The 22531-nt window shown below is 39.6% G+C and overlaps 1 protein-coding gene across 2 annotated transcripts in view; it reads right to left on the bottom strand.

Moving 5' to 3' along the window:
• Nucleotides 1-22531, bottom strand: part of LOC110335694 (contactin-associated protein like 5-3) — a 514066-nt gene that overhangs the window by 353140 nt on the left and 138395 nt on the right. For both annotated transcript variants that reach the window (XM_029531381.1, XM_021217999.1), the window contains exon 4: nt 5450-5597. In XM_029531381.1, coding sequence (XP_029387241.1) covers nt 5450-5597 — 148 coding nt within the window. The remainder of the gene's footprint in view (nt 1-5449; nt 5598-22531) is intronic.

The following is a 22531-nucleotide window of genomic DNA, read 5'->3' as shown; positions in this document are numbered from 1 at the left end:
TTTTTTCAATCTGTTGGTTGTTGTTTTGTCTTATTGACAGTGTCCTTTGCCTTACAGTGCTTTGCAATTTTATGAGGTCCTATTTGTTGTTAGTTAATCTTACAGCACAAGCCATTGCTGTTCAGGAATTTTCCCCCTGTGCCTATATCTTCGAGGCTCTTCCCCACTTTCTCTTCTATAAGTTTCAGTGTCTCTGGTTTTATGTGAAGTTCCTTGATCCACATAGACTTGAGCTTTTTACAAGGAGATAAGAATGGATCAATTCTTGTGTTTTGCAAGTTGTATTTTGTGTATTCTAAGTTTCTGGACCAATATCCGCTTATCACATTCTTCTACATGCTAATCGCCAGTTGAGCCAGCACCATTTGTTAAAAGGGCTGTCTTCTTTCCACTGAATGGTTTTAGCTCCTTTGTCAAAGATCAAGTGGCCACAGGTGTCTTGGTTCATTTCTGGGTCTTCAATTCTATTCCATTGATCTACCTGTCTGTCACTGTACCAGTACCATGCAGTTCTTTAACTCTCTCTCTCTCTCTCTCTCTCTCTCTCTCTCTCTCTCTCTCTCTGTGTGTGTGTGTGTGTGTGTGTGTGTTACATGGTTACATGCTGCCATGGCCATTATTTTTTTTAATAACTTTTTTTTAATAACTGTTCAGGAGAATCACATTAGATCACCATGCTCATCAAAAATAATTTTATTTACTAAGGCATCTCTGCAGCCTCAAAGATGCTTTTTTTTAATATAAGTTAAATAGTGGTTTAAAATAATGACAGTGGAAGTAATGTATTTGTCTATGTGGAAGCCACGGTCAAGTCTTCAATGAAACATTTCTGTAGAGCACTTTACACAGGTTAAAATGCCCCAAAGAAACTGAGAACAGAATGTTTAGACATCTATCAGGAGAACTGAGACTGAATTTCATAAAGCAGACTATCTACTGATGGGTATGAAATTCCCAGAGCTGAAGGTGCTGTGCAATGTAGACTTCATATCACGATATCTCAGTTGTGCTCTTGGATCACCACTCCATGACTATTGTGCATTGTCTATTTTACTTAAAAATCACCTGGACTCTGGGCTGGAGAAATTTTTCAGAGGTGAAGAACACTGGTACCTTTCCCAGAGGACCATGGTTTAATTCTCAGTGCTCATACAGTGGCCCATAACTGATCCAATGCCCTACTCTGTCTTTCTTAGGAATGCCATTTAAATGGTGTGCGCATACATGGAGGTAGAACACCCATGCACATAAAATTAAAATTAAAAATTAAAAGTAAATAAGCAATATCAACTGCTTACAGACCTAGCATAAAAAAACCATCTCAGAGACACGTTGGTCAGCATGTGGTAGCATACCTTAGAACTACAGCTCTGCCAAATTGAGCCATCCTGCTAACCTTCAGATGTTTAAAGACCCTGGTGAGTACCTATGCAAAGAGAGGAGAGCAGAGACTGTAACTAAAGGGAGAATTGAGAAAAAGCATTGTGTAGTACAGAGAGGGTTAAAAGGGGAAAGGGAAGCCACATAGGGCCACACAGTCTTTGGTTAGGGTGGTTGGTGACTTAAAGGGCAAGGTTTTGTGTTGATGGGAACACTCCAGGGGCAAAGTGGATACAGAGAAATTAGAATGATGTGATTTTGATGGCTAATCTTGGTTGCCAACTTGACATCTCTGGGAGGTTTTCATGAAGTCCACCTATGAGCAGGTTCAGGGGCGTTTTCATGAAAGAGTCCTCCTCTCACAATGGGCAGTGTTGTTCTTGGACAGTTGGGTCTGGGTTATATAAAAATACAGGTTAAAAAGTAAGAGAATAAATCAGAAAGTATAATTTATCCATAGATTCTGCTTCGGTTCCTGTCTCCATGTTCCTGCCTTGAGCTCCTGCACTGGCTATCCACAATGATATAAACCTTCAAACCAAATATACCCTTTGCTGACCCAAGTTGATTTGGTCAGTGATTTAACATATCAACAGATGAGCAAAGTAGAACAAACTGGAGCCAGGAGTCAAGGTGATGTCTTGGGTTTTTGTGTATGGAGACATATGTATAATATCATGGGAAGACAATGCCAGATGTAGATTAAAAAAAAAAAAAATGAGGAAACTCATTCAGTCTTTAACAGTTCCTAGGGTGCTGTTAAGAACACCCATTGCTAGACAGTCTTACTGAAAGATTTATGTCTCTTTACATAACTCAAATTATGTAGGAGTGCCTGCAGTGGAAAGGAGAGGCCTAGAGTCCCTCAAAGTCAGGAGTATCTTCGATTAAACCAGACCTGGGCTTTAGCAGATCGGTGGGTATATTTCTTCTTAGGAAAATTGCACATGTTTTCTATTGAGAAGGTGGTTTGTAGGTATAGATTACAAAAGGAGCTCATCATTAGATGAAGCTGAAATGATGCTCAAAGATATCTTTTGATCTGATGGCTTTTGAGCTAGGGAGAGAGCATTCTGGGAGCTTTTGGTCTCCAGGTCCTGTGTGAGAAGGGTAAAGGTGGTGATAAGTGTTTATGAGACCAGTACTGAGGAGGGAGAGACAAGTAGATCCCTGAGTTCACTGACCAGGTAGCCAGATCCATTGGTCGAGCTACTGCCTAGGAACAAGCCTTGTCTCACAAAAACAAACAAACAAACAAAAACAAAAACAAACAACAACAATTTTCCTATAGGAAAAAAAGCAACAGTTGACCTCTGGCCTCTACTCACATGCCTATATATGTACTGGCAACTGTGCACAGACAAATGCACTAGCACACACATATGCATGTACATAAATTTACATCTGAGATCTAACTGAAATCATGAACCTTTGGGCTTGGCATAGGGTGAGTGAACAAAAAGTACAAAATATAATGAGAAATATTATTCTGGGCATAAAGAAAAATATGGTGACATTTGAGAGACTAATCAAAACCTCCATACCTAGGCTAGCAAATGACTCCTCAGTGGATAAACATGCATGCTGACAAGCATTGTTACCTGAGCTCTATCCTCAGGAACCCCATGTCTGAATGAAAGAAAAGACTCCTCAAAAGTTGCTCTCTCTCTCTCTCTCTCTCTCTCTCTCTCTCACACACACACACACACACACACACACACACACACACACACCAAACACACTAAAATGCAGTTGAAATTTTTAGATTCAAAGAGATGGTTTTATAAATAACACAAATAACTATTCTCAATGTTTTTCCATCTTGAAAGTTTCTTAACAAATAAGTAAGCAGCCACGGACAACAAGAACCAACGAAGCCTTCCAGCAGTGACAAACAGTTCTCATTGAGAGGTGAGTTACATGAGGAATTAAAGGCCCCAGACTTGCAGAGGGAAAAGTCCCTCCTTGGATTGGCTGTTGATGCTTCCTTCATATGTCATACTCTTTCTATGAGTGCTTGTGCATGATAAAGATAGTCCTTTCCCCAGCACATGCCCTCCCTTCAGACTGTATTTCTCTGACAGATCTACCTTAGCCACCAGTTTACCTGAGGAGCCATCAACACTTGATAGAATTCAATGTTCATTGCCAGAAATCTTAATTCAGTGCATATGACATTAGGGAAACAACTCAATCTTTATTGAGCACTTCAAATGTTTCCGAGGCACGTGTTGCTTTTCTCTGGTTCTGGTGAATGGCACTAGGCACATGTGAATTTTGTCTATGATCCAGAGCAGGAATTCGCTGAACAGTTGTGATCATTTTAATTGCCAACTTGAAAGCAAGGAATCATCTATGAAAGGAATATCAGTAAGTGAATGTCTAGTTTAGGGTAGCTTGTGGGCACGTCTATGGGAGAATTATGTTGAACAGTGTGAAGATATGCTCACCCTGAGAGGCACCACTGCCTGAGCATATTGGAAGGAGCACATAGTTGAGCACTAGCATGTGGGCATTCACTCATCACTCCCTGCTCTTAACTGTGAATGTGATGTAACTAGCCTCAACTTTCTGCCCCCTTGATTGCCCAGCAAAGAGTGGGTTGTAATCTGAGATTGTGAGCAGAAATAATTAACCTCTTTCTCCCTTAAAATGCTTTGCAATGTATTTTATCTCAGAATGGTAAACAGAGCTAAGATAACTGTGTTTTTACAAAATGTGTTGACTAAATGCGTTAATTCCTTAGGCGAAATTGCATGGTGCTATCAAAATCAGCATATGAATGTTACTGTTTAAAAGAAGTAAATCAATTCACAATAACAAAATTTGCATGTTCAAGATTGTCCCTACAAGAGAGAAATAAAATAGATGCCTTCTTGATTGACTTCCTTCTAGAATAGCAGTTCTTAATCTCTGGGTCATGACCCTTTTGAGGGGTCAAATAATCCTTTCACAGAGGTCACATGTCAGATATCCTACATATCAGATATTTTTATTATGATGCATAATGATAGTAGAATTACAGTTATGATTTATCAGTGAAAATAATTTTATGGTTGGAGGTTACCACATTATGAGGAACACTATTAAAGGATTGAAGACTTATGAAGGTTCAGAACCATTGTTTTAGAAATTGCTTCAACTATACCCATGTTTCAAAACCTTCTTTGTTTAAGATATATCCTTACTTCAAATTCACTCTTACAACTCTCAAGATAACATAGGGATGTCATGACTGTAGAACAGATTTTCATGAATTACACTGGATGGAAATTTCCTCTTTTTCAAGTACTTAAAAAAGAAGAACATACTCCTTTTTATGGTTCTTGAGTAAAGAAAGAGTTTTATGATATCTCACATCAGTTCTGAGGGAAAGCTGAGCATAGCTATTTCTTATTGAAGGTAGCAAATGGTTATGCAAGCCCAAGGGCTCTTAGCTTTGAACGTTTGTTGATGCTTTATTGCATTATTGCCTTATTCCTATAGAGAACCCTATAAAGTTTAATAGCATTTCTACTTCTCATATACATATATGAAAATGTGTATATATGTGTGTGTATGTATATATACATAAATGTACATACTAAAATAAGATGAGATAAGTACATGCTGAGGAAATAGATATGCTACGTAAGTGTTTACCTTGTAAGCATGAAGACCTGAATTCTATTTCCAGAATACAAATCAAGTTGTATATAATAGTACACCCTAGTAATCCCAGCAGTAAGGAAATAAATATGACCAGACCTTTGTGAGTCACTGATCCACCAGCACAGACAAAGCTGGAATTTCCAAACCAAACAAAAAGTCTTGGGTCAAATGATGGGCACACCATGTTCTTCAGAAACATTGGAAGTTTTGGTCTAGCCACTTCTTGCACCCATACATGTGAACACACACACACTCACTCACACACACACACACACACACACACACACACACACACACACACACACAAACTCTTTCTCTTTCTCTCTCTCACACACACATATTTTAATTCTCTATATGATTAATCTGGTATTCTGTGGACATCTGTATGTTGTATGACTTGGTCCATGTGGGTACTTACTGTAGGAACATCCATAGACCTCTACTCTCATGCCAATCTTTCCATTTGGATTCCACTCCAGGGGCACAAAGCGAACAAAGCGGGCTCTCACAGAGTTCAGCAGTTTGTGGTGCACCACACTGTTAGCATTCATGTTTCCTACAAATGTCTAAAAGGAGAAGGAAATTCAGTAAGCTCTATATTACTGAGCCATATAAACAGAAGTATGCATGCTTATCGACTCAGGCTTTTGGGCATGTCATCAATAACAACAAGCCAAAACAAAACAAAGTCCCTAGTTTTCCTGACATTATTCTAATGTGATGACAGTCTTTGTCCCAGGCCTTACAGTTTTTCATAACTACCGAATACTATTGTTTAGGAAGAGCCTCTCCCTACCATAATGCCTAGCTAAATTTTATGAATAAAGAAAACTTTGAGGTATGATGCCTGAAATTTTAAATGTTAATAATATCATGACATTCTAGTTTTCCACATTTCTGTACTTACTGTGAACTGTAAGATAACTGACACTCCCCTCCTGGAAGGAAAGGTGTTTTACTGAAATATTTGTCAATTAGGATAATAGGATAGCTATTACCTATGCACATTATCACCATCATTTTAAGAATTAAGAAAACAATCAAGCAAAAATTAGTGCAGGAAGGGAACACATAAGGAAATAAACCTTAGAATCATCTCGTCACCCAGGAGTTAGAGATTAGCCTGAAGATCAGTTCCAAGTCTGTTCTATCCTAAGACCCATGCTTGGTTTTGTTATTCCTACTCTCCATACAATCATCAGGGTTTTCAGGAAGGAACCATCACAGAGTAGCTGTATATGTAGTTTATTTTTCTTTTTATATGTGATGAATGTTTATTTGAAAAAATATCACACATTGTCTCAAGAGAGATGGGTCACTGGTTAGCAGTGTTTACTGCCTTTCCCACTACCTACTTTTAGGGATCTTGGAGGAGAAGATTATAACCATCGCTATACTAAACCAGCATAATTTCTAACTTCATACTAAATGTTGACTTCTACATGCACAGATAAGCGAAGCCCTCACCCCTCTGCAAAGAAAACTTTCCTTGAAAGAGAAAAAACCATCACAGAAACCACGACTGATTAAAATGTAGACAGCGAGTACCAGATGATGCCCACTGCCACCTAATACATACATCAACAAGAGGACTCTACCACATAAGCCTCAGGGACCAGTATGGAAGAGACATAGGAAAGATTGTAAGAGTCAGAAGAACAGAATGTTTCCTATGAGATTGAGACTCCTAGGAATATCGAGAATGTAGCAACCAGAAGTCTCACCTATATGGCTGTCTAAATCAGATCCAAGGAAGGACAACCCCAGTAAACATGGCAACATGGAAGGGGGAAGTTCAGGAGCATGAGGCTTCAACCCCAGACAAGGAACTACAGTCAACTAAGGAATGCTGAGAGCAGGAGAAATAGTCTAGTGTCCATCAGTTGGTTATCCACTATCGAATGGTCAGCACTGAAGTCAAATACATATAGGGAACATTGCACAAACACAGCAGGTCCTATGCAAATCTATGTGCATACAAACACATGAATGTACAAATTATAATATAAGACACATATGAATATATGTGAACAATCTATAGAAAAAGAGGTTATAAATTTGAGAAAGAGAATTGGAGAAGTATATGTGATAGGTTGAAGAGATGGAAATGAAGGAGAACATGATATCATTATGCTTCAATTTCAAGACTAAAAAATAAATGTTACTAAAATAAATACTTTTTGCACAAGCGTGAAGAACACAGTTTGGATCCCAGCACCCACATGATGAGCTTGACATGGTCCCTTCATAGCCATAATGTCATCGCTAAAGTGGGAAGGTGTAGTAGGGTTTCTGGGACTTGCAAGCTATCAGCTTACCAAAAATCCAAAAGTTTATAGTTTAACCAAGGGCCTGCTTCAAAGGACCAAGGCAGATAAAGACAGAAGACATGAGAACACATGAGCATATCATCTGGACTCTGTATGCACACAGGCACACTCACCCATGAACAGATGTACAATACCATATACACATATATGCTTCATAAGCAAATTAAAATACAAACCCACAACACAAGACCTGTTTTGTCCACTTGCATTATGCCTCAGATCCTTCATGTATATGGCTGATTATTTTAGAATTACTATTTTTTCTGCAGAGAAGCCTACACTTTAAAAATATTATAACCAAAATATCCACAAACAAAATTTAACATTTGAACCTTTTAAAGTACATAATTCAGTTTTAGTTAATGTGCTTATGTTACACAACTATTATAATTGAACTTATGTAATTTGTTGTCTAAATCTCAATGACGGGTTGTCAGCTGTTAAACAGAGGGGTGTGTTACACTAAGTCATGATTACCCTTCTCAGTTTCATTAATGTATGGATAATACTCCTGATCATGTGCAGTGACAGCACACCTGATTCCACTCTAATAGTCAAAATGAACTTGAAGAAAAAGGATTTTGTGACACAGAACACACACACACACACACACACACACACACACACACACGAGAGATAGAGAGACAGACAGAGAGACAGAGACAGAGACACAGGATAGAGATAGAAGATACAGTAACAGAGAGGGACAGGGACAAGTACATGGAAAGAAAGAGAAAAATTCCTAATGGACATATTTGTGAAAATATAGTTGTCTGTCAGTATATTCTGTATTCTAAAATAGAGACTTACTGATTCCTTGAAGACCTATGCAATGCTTTTGAAAAGCAACATTTTTTAATTGCCATCTAAAGGCCTGTCTCTCCAAGAAGGCCAATTAAAGGGAAGGGAAGGAAATACTGGAAGCTCAGAGAAAATCATAAAGGCATTGCCTCTGCTTTGCTAAGGTACATTTAATAAGGCAAAACACAGAGTTAATGCTGAAATAAACAAACCAACTTCTGCTTCCAGGTTCCCATGTGTTCTTCTGGAATATATGATAAAATGGGTTTTCATCAAGCTCTCAGGTAACAGAAATAAATTACATGCAAGTAATTTGATATGCTATTGGTGACTGGCAAGGATTGTAAAACATGGCATTTGAAGAGAGAACAAAAAAAAATCAAAACACTGAATACTCTGAGTTCTAGCTTTTTCATTTGTTTGGTTAGTGATGATGTCTGTTTCAACATTTTAAGTGCAGAGAAAACTACCAACTATTTCTGAGACCTGTCACTGATTTAGGCTGAAAGGCCACTCCTCATTTGATGACTGAGTAGATACTTAGCGGTGCCTGTGTGATTAGTAAAAGGAGATGGTTGGTCTGAAGTTTATACTTTGTTCTGTAACAATTTTTAGTGGGATTTAAAGCATTACATCTGGCAGGAAGCTATTTAAGTGGAAAGGTAAACACTTCAAATAACTTCAGGAAGTCCCTGGAGTTGACTAGATTGACTAGGTTCCTCCCTTCCAGAGTAAACAATAACTCTCAGAAGAGTCACTCTCAGAAGGGCAGAGCCAAGCTTCAGAGAAAACTGGCCAGACGATTTACCAGGAAGAAAGAGAAACCAGTCAAGCTGCCTGAAAGAAGTTTAGACAAACTAAAGAATGTGGAAAGGACCTGATAAGCTGCCTGGAGACTGTATGGTGTACTCCTGTTTCCCAGCTTTCACCCACGAGCTGTTAACCATTCTAGGGTAGGCCTTGATGATGCAGCTATTTTTGAGTCATTTCCATTCCTGGAAGTAAGCCTTCACCCATATTACAGAAAGTAACCCCAATAAAACTCACTGGTTCACCATGGTGGACTTTGGTGATGTCTTAGTCAGGGTTTCTATTCCTGCACAAACATCATGACCAAGAAGCAAGTTGGGGAGGAAAGGGCTTATTCAGCTTACACTTCCATACAGCTGTTCATCACCAAAGAAAGTCAGGACTGGAACTCAAGCAGGTCAGAAAGCAGGAGCTGATGCAGAAGCCATTGGAGGAATGTTCTTTACTGGCTTGCTTCCCCTGGCTTGCTCACCCTTCTCTCTTATAGAATCCAAGACTACCAGCCCAGAGATGGCACCACCCACAAGGGGACCTCCCCCCTTGATCACTAATTGAGAAAATGCCTTACAGCTGGATCTCATGGAGGCATTTCCCCAACTGAAGCTCCTTTCTCTGTGATAACTCCAGCCTGTGTCAAGTTGACACAAAACTAGCCAGTACAGGTGATTTCTATATTTTGGTCTGTCAGGGGTTCTTTGAGAGGCCTTTAGCCAGCCAGAGCACAGCAAACATGGCTCTGACAAGCCTTGCCATTCTCTCTCATTCCTGCTACATTGCGAGAAACCATTAAATTATATTCATAAAGCTACCCTCAAGGTCTACTCCCTTATTTGTTCACTTTCTCCTCCTAGACTGACTACCATCATCCATCTATCAATGTACTGAAGCCCATAAATCAGAAGTCCCTTTGGTTCAGCAAATTAATGTGCCTAATTAAATTCAATATTGCATCCTAGCATGGGGTTTACTTCTTTACCTTTATAAACTGCCATTTTCCTATGGGCCACATCTGTCTCCTCTCTATGGAGATGGCAACCTTTGTCCTCTGGGACACATACCCCTTCCCCCACTCATTCTCTTCTTCCTGTCCCTCAGACTCCATCTCCTGTCTGTGTTCCTCATATTCTGGTCTTTGTTCCTCTGGGGTAAATAAATCTCCTTTATGTTGAGAACTTGGACTTGGAGGCCCTGAGCTAATACTGCTCACTTTATTTCCTATCTGGAGAGAGGAGACCTGTGTTGCATCTCCCCAGGAAAAGTTTTATCACATAACACCCTCCCCATGTCACTCTGCCTCTTCTGTTTGGTTTTGGCTTCCATAGTAAGGAACAATGAAAGAATTTCAGGAAAACATCTTATTTGTCCTGACTGGCACTGCTATATATTAGTATGATTTAACTTAGAGATGGTATAAAAGTATTACTGATTTAGTAGAATCTGTAAATCTGGGGCTGGCGAGATGGCTCAGCGGGAAAGGGCACTGGCTGCTCTTCCCAAGGTCCTGAGTTTAAATCCCAGCAGCTACATGGTGGCTCACAACCACCCATAATGAGATCTGATGCCCTCTTCTGGTGCATCTACTCAGGGATGATTGACAGCATGGTATTCTAAACAATATGACTGAGCTGATACTGCAGACAGCCAAAGAAAAACTACTGTTACCTTTTTGCTAAGCTAAGTGTGGAATGTTGAGTTCATAAGTTCATTTTATGATGTAAAATGGATTTATCGAGATGTGAAATTATGAAGAATGTGTGTAAGGTTGTAGGCCTGCATACATTTTGGCACTGGGCATGGCCGCTTGATGAGGCAGATTGCGGGTAGTTTGACTGTGTTTATCCCACAAATTCTGGATGGGTGCTGAGCCACAGGGAAGCTCTAAGGCATCTAAAGAGGGTGGTAGGAAGCACAGTCTGACACTTTGGAAAGCTGGCGCCGGTTTGTGCAGTCTGAAACTTGGGAAAGATGAAGCTGGTTCATGGGTAACAGGGCCTGTGATGAAGATGGGGCAGAGGTAGTTCTCAGACTCTTGGATACCCAGGCACCACTGGAGGTACAGATGGAAAAGCAACACTAAGCCCCAGACAACAACAACATGATCAAAAGCAACAAGTCTTCCCAGGATATATAGGATTCCAAGATCATGATACTTCTAGATCACAGTGTCAAGTCACTATCTCAGACTCAAGGTAACTACTTCTGGGGGTAGTAGGTAGCTCAACCGGGAAAGAGATCGACATACACGTGTGAGAATCCGAAACCAATTTCTCAAACCCATGATAAAAGGCAAGCACAGAAGTGCAAAGGTGTAATCATAGTACTGGGGAGATGGTGAAAGGATCCCCGAAGTTTATTTAGATAGGGGCCTAACTAAATTTGCTTGACAGGATACAGGTTCTATCTCAAAAAAAAAAAAAAAAATATGGTGTAGGGGTGGTGAGATATTTCACAGAGCAGAGCCACATTCTCTGCCTTCAACGCCTGCATTTAATCCCTAGATCTTGCAAGGGAGAATGACACAGCTGTCTACTAAAGGTTCTCACTGCACATATGCTTTATAGCATGTGTACCTGCACATACAATACACCCATATACATGTATAAACTACCTCCACATATACACACACAAAAACTAAGAGTGATTACTTTGTATTATATTTTCTTTTATCCTTTGTTTAGTTTGATAAACCACTATGATTCCCTATAATTATTTTTACTCTCTTCTATCAATGTCTTTGAACATTCAAGATTATAAAAAGTGTACTTAAACGTGATTTTGAAGTACAGGGTACTAGGTTTTGAATCACCTTCTTCTTACCCATGCCTACATTAATAACCAATCACATTTGATTTGGAAGGAAGCTTCTTTAATAGGTAGCTCCAATATCTTCTGATACCAACAAGAACCTTGCTAGCTGTATGAACAGTGGAGCACATCCCTTATGATGACAAGTGGGAATGTATGGCTCAATTATTGCTACAAACTAAAGAAAAAAATATATATTGACAGTATTAGTTACTTTACTTACTATTGTGGCAAAACAAACAAAAAACAACAACTTGAGGTGGAAACAATTTATTTTCTTGTAGAGCTGGAAAAAATAGTGTCCATCAATCCACCATGTTTGGGGACGCATGACTGAAGAAACAAAGACCTGCTGATTATATTGACTACACAGTCAGGAAGCAGAGAGTGACCAGGAAGTGGGACAAAACTAGAGAATCCAAATCTACCTCCCATGAGTGAACCACTTCCTCCAATGAGGCTCTATTTCCTAAAGGTTTCACAACTTCCCAAACAGTTGGGAATCAAGCATGTAATCTTATGGTGGGATGTTTTGCATTCAGATCACCACATTAACCAAGAGCCAAATAGACATGTGGTGGTGTTTCCCATTGACTTGAATGATGAAACTAACTAGTTATTCATAAATGCCAAAGGCAAAGAGGCATTAAATTATTGAATAAAGATGGTCGCCACCAAAGATTTCCATTGTTGTTATGTTTATGAAGCTCCACCTGTGGAGGATGAGGGATGATAAACTGACTGCTGAGAAGCATGTTCCCGTTTTGTTTACATATTTATACTGAAGCTGCAACAGCAACATGTACGCAGTTCTGCCATATTATTCAGACATGGAAGCACTGGAATACCTACTTAGCAAAACTCATCCTTTCACATTCCACTGAAGAAAGAGAAAGACAAAGTCTATGTTCTTCAGAGAAGCAGATAGAAAATGTTCTTCCCTATGAAGCAGAGAGCTACTTACGAAAGTTAGCAGCGGGGCTCGGTCTTTTGTAATCGATCTAGGATAAGATTTTAAATTTCAGTAAGCAACAGGCCCAGAGCTAGGGGAGCTCACATAGGTGTCTAAGGTAAGATGCCCAGGGAGAAGGAAGTAATGAAACCAAGATAAAAGACTGGGTACGCTTGTTAAACAGTCCACATGCATGCATGCATGGCGATGACCCTACAACCTGATCGATCCCGATAAATGCATTCACAAACTTAACTATACATGACGTTAAGTCTACAACTGATGTTATTAGAAAAATGTAATGTATTATATGTGAATCTGTGTATGTATAAGATTTCAAATCCGGGATGCATCTCTAATATTTATCCTCTATCAATTATTATGTATCTTCCTGTCAATGCACTGTGAGATGCAGGAGATAAACTCTCTTAAAATCACAATGAACATCTTCTGAATGATACTCTTCAATTTGTTTTCTAAGATTTTGAGCCGTTACTTTCTCACAGAGCACCTTATGAAATTAGTGAACCTAAAAATATGAACACACTGTCAGAATGGGAAGTCATTTACAAACTCTTTAATCTTTTGTTAGCATTTGGGAAACAAAGTCTTACTATGTAGCTAGTATGTCCCTGGACCCTCAAGCCTTGTGCTACAGCCTCCAGAGTGGAATATGTAGCATTCGAATGTGTCGCTCCTTGCTTTCAACTGGATTTTAAGAGACAGGAGTTCTTTTTGTTTTTATTAGTATTTTCTTTATTTACATTTCAAATGCTATCCCGAAAGTCCCCTATTCACCCCCCGCCCCTGCTCCCCTACCCACCCACTCCCACTACTTGGCCCTGGCCTTCCCCTGTGCTGGATCATATAAACTTTGCAAGACCAAGGGGCCTCTCTTCCCAATGATGGCTGATTAGGCCATCTTCTGCTACATATGCAGCTAGACACGAGCTCTGGGGGTACTGGTTAGTTCATATTTGTTGTTGCACCTACAGGGTTGCATCCCCCTTCAGCTCCTTGGGTACTTTCTCTAGCTCCTCCATTGGGGGCCCTGTGTTCCATCCAATAGCTGACGGTGAGCATCCACTTCTGTGTTTGCCAGGCACTGGCATAGCCTCAACTATCCAGACACTACCCCATCCGGGGATCCATCCCATCATCAGTCACCAAATCCAGATACTTATGCACATGCCAGCAAGATTCTGCTGAAGGGACACTGGAATGTCATTGTAACATGTAGCTTCTTCTACTCACACAGGTGACCCCAGAACTCTTAATTCTCAGACTAGAATGCTGCACAGGAGCAAAGAAAGTGTCAGCCTGGAGGAGTTTGCAGCTCCATGCTAGCAGCCTATCAGGAGGGCGAGGAAGGTATTTTTCTGGGTGTTACTTGCTGTTTCTCCTTTGGTGATGTCCTTCATGATGATGGCTGGCTTGTTGACTCATCCAGCTAAATATGAATTTAGTGTGGCTTCCTCGTCTTTCCCAATTGCAACTAGCCAGGGACAGGATATGCCTGTGGTGGTTTTATGAGGGCCAAATGATGACCAGAAAGTTGTTCTGTCAATGTTTTATTTTTTTCCTCCCAGAATGTTTTCAGGCTCATGCCCATATATGAGTGTCTGCACTAGTAGATGAGCCTCAACTTGTCAGTAAGGTAAACAGTTTCCTACCAAGCTCAACTAAATCCCATAACTGAGAATTTGGGAGCAGATAGCAGACTCAATAGGACAAACAGTACTAAAACAGAAAGTAGAAGTCTTTTTTCTTTCATCATTCTGAGATTTGGATCTCAGCAGTGGCCGTGTAAGTTTGGTGTCAGCATTTGGTAGACCCATGTAATAGACCAAGCTTATCAAAAACTCTGCTTGCCTGCTTTCATTTTTATATGGCCATTGCTCATCATTATTGGGCAAGTGAATCTGGAAAACTGTAATTTGTTCAAGTACTGATTTCTCTCATAGGAGAAAAAACAGTATATAGGCAGTTCTGAAAGGGATTCTTGAGATGGGGGGGAATAAAAAAAATTTAAAAATCAAAACAGCAAAAACAAGACTTAAAAGGTTCCCTACAACTGAGAATTGATTAGCCTTTGTCAATGGTTTTTAACAGTGCTTCCACAACCAGCATTGAGGAGACTCTCTGTTGATGTTTTCCACATACACCAGGGGTATCACGAGCCTGCAGCTACAATGCAAAGAATAAACACTGGATAAATGTATTCATGCTAAACTGTATTGAGGGCAAGAAACACTCAAGTTCTTTCCAAATTTCACATCTTTTCCCAACTTAAACACACAATTCTGAATGATATTCTGACACAGAGCCTCATTTCTCAGTTAAGAAATTCTGCCAGCAACTAACAGGTATTTTGAATTCCTGAGTCCCTAGGTGTGGCAGGTGGTACCCTGTTTCTCCTGTTTTTCTTTCATTTTGGAGGTGTGTGTTTGTGTGTGTGTGTGCGCGCGCGCTTATGAGTTAAGAGTTACAATATGTAATTTACGTCTCTCTGGTTTTTATGATCTTTATTCTTGTTTTATTAAATAATTAGAGAAAGCACAGAATGGCTCTAACAATCAGGTTCTATAAATGTATAAATTATGACTCAAATACAATTTATAGTATATAATACTCCAATGTACGCTGGGCATCTGAAAACCTGGAACTGCTAAGAGTCTGAAACTGAGAATAGTTTTTTGTTCCTATTATGGAAAGAAACCATGTATTTGTTTTGTGAAGGACAGAACACAATGTTTTAGTAAGCCTAAGTGCACTCAAAGCTTCATACAATAAAGTAAAGCCTGAATTAGAAGGATGTGTACCCTCAGGGTTGGGTTCAGAGACCTCAGCTAGGATGAGGTTAATTGTGCTGGCCTCCAGAATAAAAAAGGAGAAATACACACTCCAGACTAAGGTGCTTGGGTCTGATGCAAGGTATGCATGCCAAGAGTATTGTCAGAGAAGTAAACAAGTGTCATATAGTAAGTGAGGCAGATATGACAGTCGTTATTGCCAAAGTGCTTCCTTGTGATACCCCAGCAGCAGCTGAAGAACTACATACAAATTTGAATGCAACAATCAGACTTAGGGCAATGGCAGAGTGGGGAGATAATCTGAGTTCAAATCCCTAGAACCTATGCAAAACTGTGACATGCTAGTACACATCAATGATCCCAGTAGTCCCACAGTGAGGTGGTAAGTGGAGACAGATTCTCTGGGAGTTCTAGTTCTGGGTCAGCTAGCCTGATGAACTGAAATCCACATGTGTACCATGCCATCTAGTCACTGTGACTCCATGGACACATCAAGGGGTGTAATATCCACTATTTAAAATATATTCACTGTAATGTTTCTCACTATCTCATGGCATCCCACTAGTTTCCATGTTTTATATTAATGTTTCTCCTGGTTACAGAGGATTATGAAACTTCCTTTCCTTCTGATCCAGCAGTTACAGAGAATGAAAACATGACTGATGGTCTTTTGCAAACCAGAGGGAAGTATGATATCTGTAGATGATGCTGACTATATTACACAACGCTCCACACAGTCATTGTTCTACAATAGACAACAGGAAGTTGGTACAACCTGAATCCACTACAATCTGTAATTATTAATGGAGTCTTTTCATTCTTACAACCATTAGAGAGCAGAAAAGTAACAAAAGGTAAAGCAATGAGTGGAAAAGGTTTCCAAAGCCAGTGCAAAAGCTGCGAAATTTTAGGAGTGTATTGTAATACATCCCAGGGGGATGAACTGTTCACACAAAACAGAAAAATTCTAGAGTTCTGACAGACAAAATGTCCAGATTGCTTCCTTGTCACTCTCCAGTAACTTTGAGACCCACACTGCCAAAGCAAACTGTTGACACCTTTTATTGTAGTTTCCCTTCATCTCCTTTCTTCTTCCTACATCCCACCCCACCCCCTTTTTGGCAAAGAATGACAAAACGCAAATCCCAAATCAGATTTATTCAAGTGACATATTTTAGAAGCATAGCCAAACAAATGATTCAGAGCCAGAGCTTGGGATTCTGACAGAGGTGACAGGACTGTGTGAATAAATTACAGTACAGACTTTGCTTCTTTTTGATATAATCACTGTCTTAATTTCCAAAGATGCTGTCAAAATATATTAGAGCTCTGACTCCATTAAGGCAGCTTTAGGTTTTATAAGCTTGCTGTCTGAGTTATTTAGAGGTTTCATTTATCCAACCTATTTGTATTCATAAAGACAACGGACTTAAAGGATTAACAATTTTTAAAACTTTTCCTTTTAAAGGCAACCAAAGCCATTTCTTCCCATCAGCAGGGCTAATTGTTGGGTATACACCATTTCATCCTGATTAGATTCTGTGACCTTTCCTTGTCAGCGTTTACCTTTCTTTACTGTGAAAATTTCTTGGCATAAGCAATCTTGGTGTATAGTAAATGCTAATTGGACCTTTAAACAAGTCCCATGATAAATATTTTCATGCCTCAATTTAAACTTTTTTGGGTACAGAGCAGAGATGGGAGAAGTCACTTTGTCCTGTCCTTCATCTCTATTCATGGCCCTTTTACATCTTCCTCAGTCTCAGCAATATTTGATTACTCTTGTCTCTTGCACATGTCCCCAGTACCTAGTTTCACTGTCTCACTTTCTGTTAAGCATAGCAGAGCTCTGAGCTAACAAGACACTGCCTGCATGTGATGTAAAGTAAGGTGCTTCAAACATTTCTATTGTCTGGTTACCCCAGGTAATGTCTAGTATAAGGAGTGTGCCCTTATTTAATTTCTGTTGTTGTAACAAAATAACTGGACAAAGCAAAATTTAGTGAAGAAAGGATTCCTTTTAGCTTATAATTCTGGATTATAGTCAAGACCCAAGAAACCTGAAGCTTCTAGTCACATGGACACAGAAAAAAGCATAGTGAAATTAACATATACCTTTCTTTCTCTTTCTTTCTTTCTTTCTTCCTTCCTTCCTTTCTTTCTTTCTTTCTTTCTTTCTTTCTTTCTTTCTTTCTTTCTTTCTTTCTTTCTTTCTTTCTTTCTTTCTTTCTTTCTTTCTTTCTTTCTTTCTTTCTTTCTCTTTCTTTCTTTCTTTCTTTCTTTCTTTCTTTCTTTCTTTCTTTCTTTCTTTTTTGCTTACCTTCTTTATGAGTAACCAGCATCAGAAAACTGAGACAAATTTCAATAGGGATGTCACATGATGCAGTATCCCATAACTAGGCTGCACTGATATGTGTTGGATGAATAAGTGACTCAATGAATAACTGAACTGCCTGGCGTGAGTTTACCAGGGGATATGTGCTCAGTTGACTTTGAACAGAGGATTGTATTTCATGTAGAGTGATGGCTGGTAGCATCCTTCTCTCTCACATGCTCTACTGCAAACAAGCCCCAGCATTTCTGTGGTATCTGCCAAGAATTTTCTAGGGCTGATGAATGCCATTGCTTAAATTTCTTCTCTACCATGTTAAGATCTTGTACAGCAAGCAGAGGAGGCCCATGCCCTCTAGAGACAGGCAATACCCTTTTTTTCTAAAGAAAATACTGACTTAGATTGAAAATCCCAACACAAACTCTGTAACTTTGGCAATCACCCAGTCCAATTCCCCTCATCACAACCCCCCTCTTCTGTGACAGTCCTATGAAGGTGTAAAAATGTTGGCATAATGATTTCGCCACAGCATCTGATATCTTCTATTGTTAAGCAATCTTTCCCTCAAGAACATGCTTTTATTTTTTAAGCTAAATCATCCTTTTTTCAATTTGTTCTACTTTTGCACCTTACACTTAAAAAAAGTCAAATATTTATTCAGTAGTATCTTTGCAAGCAAGTTTTGAATACCACTTAAATAATTAATACAATTAACATTAAAAACATTAGATTTATATTTCATTTTCAGCTCACATTCCTCTTCCAAGTGGGAATGACACAGTTTCTTTTAAGCAAGATATTTTATTAGAGTTCCCAGCTCCTTTTTCATGTTTCTTATCTCAACCTAAATGTTACTGGATAGAAAATAATGCTTTTTGTTTGATTTTTATTTGTTTACTTTATTTTGTTTTATTTTCTACAACTTTTACTGTATCCCATGTAGAGTTTCGTTGCACTGAAATGAGATCATGGAAGACAATCTACACTGGGGTGTATATGCACTCCTGTTGCTGATAATCTTGCAGTGATGATAACCAACTACTTTGGAATGGATAGAACCTAATGTCCTCCATGTATGTGAGTTTTCGTGTGGCCTAGGATATTAGTAAAAGCATACGAACTGTGTTCCATGTTGAGTGCCTGAAGTCAAGCTGAGATAGATGGTAGCGAGTCCTCACAGGTGCACATGTGGTTGTAAAGAGCAACGAAGAGAGTCATTCACATTCTTTACAAGCCTATAACCACACACCTGGCTTAGAACCACATCCCAGTGAATGAATGCATGTGCTCAGGCAAGTTGTCTAGGTCCTTTACAAACCTAGGCTTTTTTTGTTTGTTTGTTTGTTTGTTTTTTAGACACAGATAGAACACAGCACTGCCCAGGACAGAATGATGACTCAGAGAAGAAAATAGTTGTACCTGTGTGAGGAGCTAAGTTTAACCCTCAGAGTCCATTTGAAAAACTAGTTATAAAAACACTGTAGTCCTCACACTGGTTAGGCAAGGCCAAGTGGCTGCCTGGCACACATAATCAGCTATCTTAGTCTCATCGCTCCCAGCCTCATCACTGAGTGCTAGTTAATGAGAGACTTGTCGTCTATGGTCTTGACAAACATGCACTCATGCAAATACATATGGACACACACACACACACACACACACAGGCTGGAGGTGGGGGGAGGTGTGGCCTGCAGAAGCTAGTCTAAGCTGCATTCAGAGGTGCCTGTTTGGCTATGTATTAGTTTCCTAGAGAGTCCTTTGCAGAGCTTTGCATGTCTTGCACAGTCTAGCCTACACAGCCTTGGAGTTCCTCTATGGTAGCTGCTCCATAGCCCTTCATTTGACAGATGACAATATGGTAGATGTATGGTTCAAGACAAAACCACACATCTGGCCCCAGGCCAAGAGGTATGATTTTTTTCAGGGTCTGGTCTACAATTCTAGGCTTCACTGAGAGTGTTTGGGAGTAAAACATTAAATGCTTTCCCTGGGACAAAGATTATATTGTGAAGGTCTTGTCTATCATGCACAAAGCCTTGAGTTCAGTTTCTGATGTCATATAAACCAGATGTGGTCTTGCATGTCTATGATCCCAGCACTCAGGAGTTGGAGTTAGAAGAATTCAGAATTTAAGACTAGTCTCAGTTACATAGTAAGTTTGAGAGTAGCCTGAGCTATAGGAGACATTGAGAGAGAGAGAGAGAGAGAGAGAGAGAGAGAGAGAGAGAGAGAGAGAGAGAGAGAGAGAATGGGTGACTTGCTCTTCCATTTCTCACAAGCTAGTAAAATCTAGCAGCTTCCCACAGTCTCTGAATCCTTTGAGGAGAGGTATCTAGTTTTACACCACACTGTGTCATCTGTTTTTCTTTCTTAGCCTAATTTTTTGGGATGGCCTTTCTTCTAAACTTGTACTTCAGACTCTACTGTGAGAGTAATCAGGCTTGAGATTATGAGCACAGTGTCTAAAATTGGAGATTGGATGTCAAGGCACAAGATCAGAAATTTAAAAAAAAATTCTTTTATCTAAAATTATGGATCCAGATTATCAGAGTCTCTTCCAGGCAGGCCTGAGCTGCCTCTCGCTGTCTGATCCTCACAGTGCCTAGCAGAACTGACTCTGTGCTCATCATTCTCAATCCCACAGGAAGTGAGAGCTTGGGAAAATAAATGTTTTAGGCTTAAGACCACTCTCCATTACAATAGCTGAAACAACACTCTTTGCTAACACTCTTTAATAAGTTGCCATGGCTATAGGGTCAAGGGCCAAGATGACAATCATCCTATTACCTCAGAGAAAAGTGAAACATAGGTTGTGATTGATCCTCATAGGAGATGGAGGCAGTTCTCTCATTGGGGGTTAGTAGTGTCTGGAGAAAATGAGTGGACATTATGTCTGGCAGGTGATTGTGAGAGCTGACCATCAGGAGTTAACAACGTCACACTACACAGCTGACTCTTCCATTTGCTACCTTGAATTAAAGTTAGGTGTGAGTACCTGATCTCGAACTTCCAAGCCTGCAGGAGTATGGTCAATATAGACTTCTATTCTACTGAACTTACTTGGCCTCAAGTACTCTGTTATATGATAGAATCTGCATTGTAGTATGGTACACACCCAGTTATAACTTGATTACTTTCCAGAAGTCATGTCTCCAAATGCAGTCCTATCAGCATGAGGGTTTTGAGACCTGACTTTGTAGTGCACACAAATATTTGGTTTACAAAGGAAAACAACATCTTTCTAGAAGGATATTTAGAGAACAAGAGGGTACTATACTAGGAACTCATTTGCACTGAGATTCAGATAATGCTACAAAGAGTAGGGTGGAAGGTATGGTGAAAGAATACATCAAATTTATGTCCCATCATGCTGCTGTTTGGATTAATAATGTCACCAGTGAAGTGCTCATGCATTAAATACTGGGTCTTTGATCTGACATTACTGAGATGTGGTGGAAGATATAAGACAAAGTATATAGGAATGATGACGACCCCCAGGAATGTGCCCATAAAGAGGACATTGGGATCCCAGAGTCCCTCTGTCACTCTTTACTTTATATAGCATGTGTTCCTGACATCCATAAGTCTGAAGGAAAGGAAGAGCTGTGAATTTTTCAAAATGTGAGTCAAAGTAAACTCATGTTTTTAATGTCAATTATGTTAATTACTTTAATGAGAATCAAAACTTGCTTGCAAAGATACTACTGAATAAATATTTGATTCCTTTTTAAAGTGCAAGGTGCAAAAGTAGAACAGATTGAAAAAAAATGTAGGGAGTATTTAGCTTAAAGCAATGAAAACATGTTCTTGAGGGAAAGGCCACAGAACATTAGAAGACATCAAATGTTGCAGCAACATCATCATGCCAAGATTTTTACACCTTCATAGGATTGTCACAGAAGGGGTTTTCTGTGAGGATGCAACTGGGTTGGATGATTGTGAAAGTTATAAAATTTGAGTCTGGATTTTCAATCTAAGCTACTATTTCCTTTAGAGAAAAAGTGTATTGCCTGTCTCTAGAGGGCATGGGCCTCCTCTGCCTGCTGCACAAGATCTTAACACGGTAGAGAAGAAATTTAAGCAATGGCATTCACCAGCCCTAGGAAATTCTTTGCAGATACCACAGAAATGCTGGGGTTTGTTTGCAGTAGAGCATGTGAGAGAGAAGGATGCTACCAGCCATCACTCTACATGAAATACAATCCTCTGTTCAAGGTCAGCTGAGCACATATCCCCTGGTAAACTCACACCAGGCAGTTCAGTTATTTATTAAGTCACTTATTCATCCAACGCATATCGGTGCAGCCTAGGTATAGGATACTGCAGTGATGCATGATGAATGATGACCTCTGTAGGACTCCATAGCCAAAAGGCAAGCAACAGAAAACAGTGAATGCAGCATGACAAATAGAGATACAGAAAGAGGTACTGTTGTTAGCCATATCATTCGCCATTATAGGATGGCGCTGGCTTCCACTGCCCATCTGATAACAATAATGAGATGGCGCTGACTTCCACTGCCCATCTGATAATAATAATGACTCAGCACANGTCCTCTTTGCCCAGCCTTATGTTATTGAAGTGATTCTTGCTTTAGCCTATCCCGTGGCAACAGTAAGACACAGAGCACCTGGGCAGTAAACGCTCCAGTATATAG

This window comes from Mus pahari, chromosome 18 (genome assembly GCF_900095145.1).
Source record: "Mus pahari chromosome 18, PAHARI_EIJ_v1.1, whole genome shotgun sequence".
In the NCBI taxonomy this organism is placed as follows: domain Eukaryota; kingdom Metazoa; phylum Chordata; class Mammalia; order Rodentia; family Muridae; genus Mus; species Mus pahari.
The sequence above is the reverse complement of the archived record's forward strand: the minus strand, read 5'-3'. Positions and strand labels throughout refer to the sequence as shown.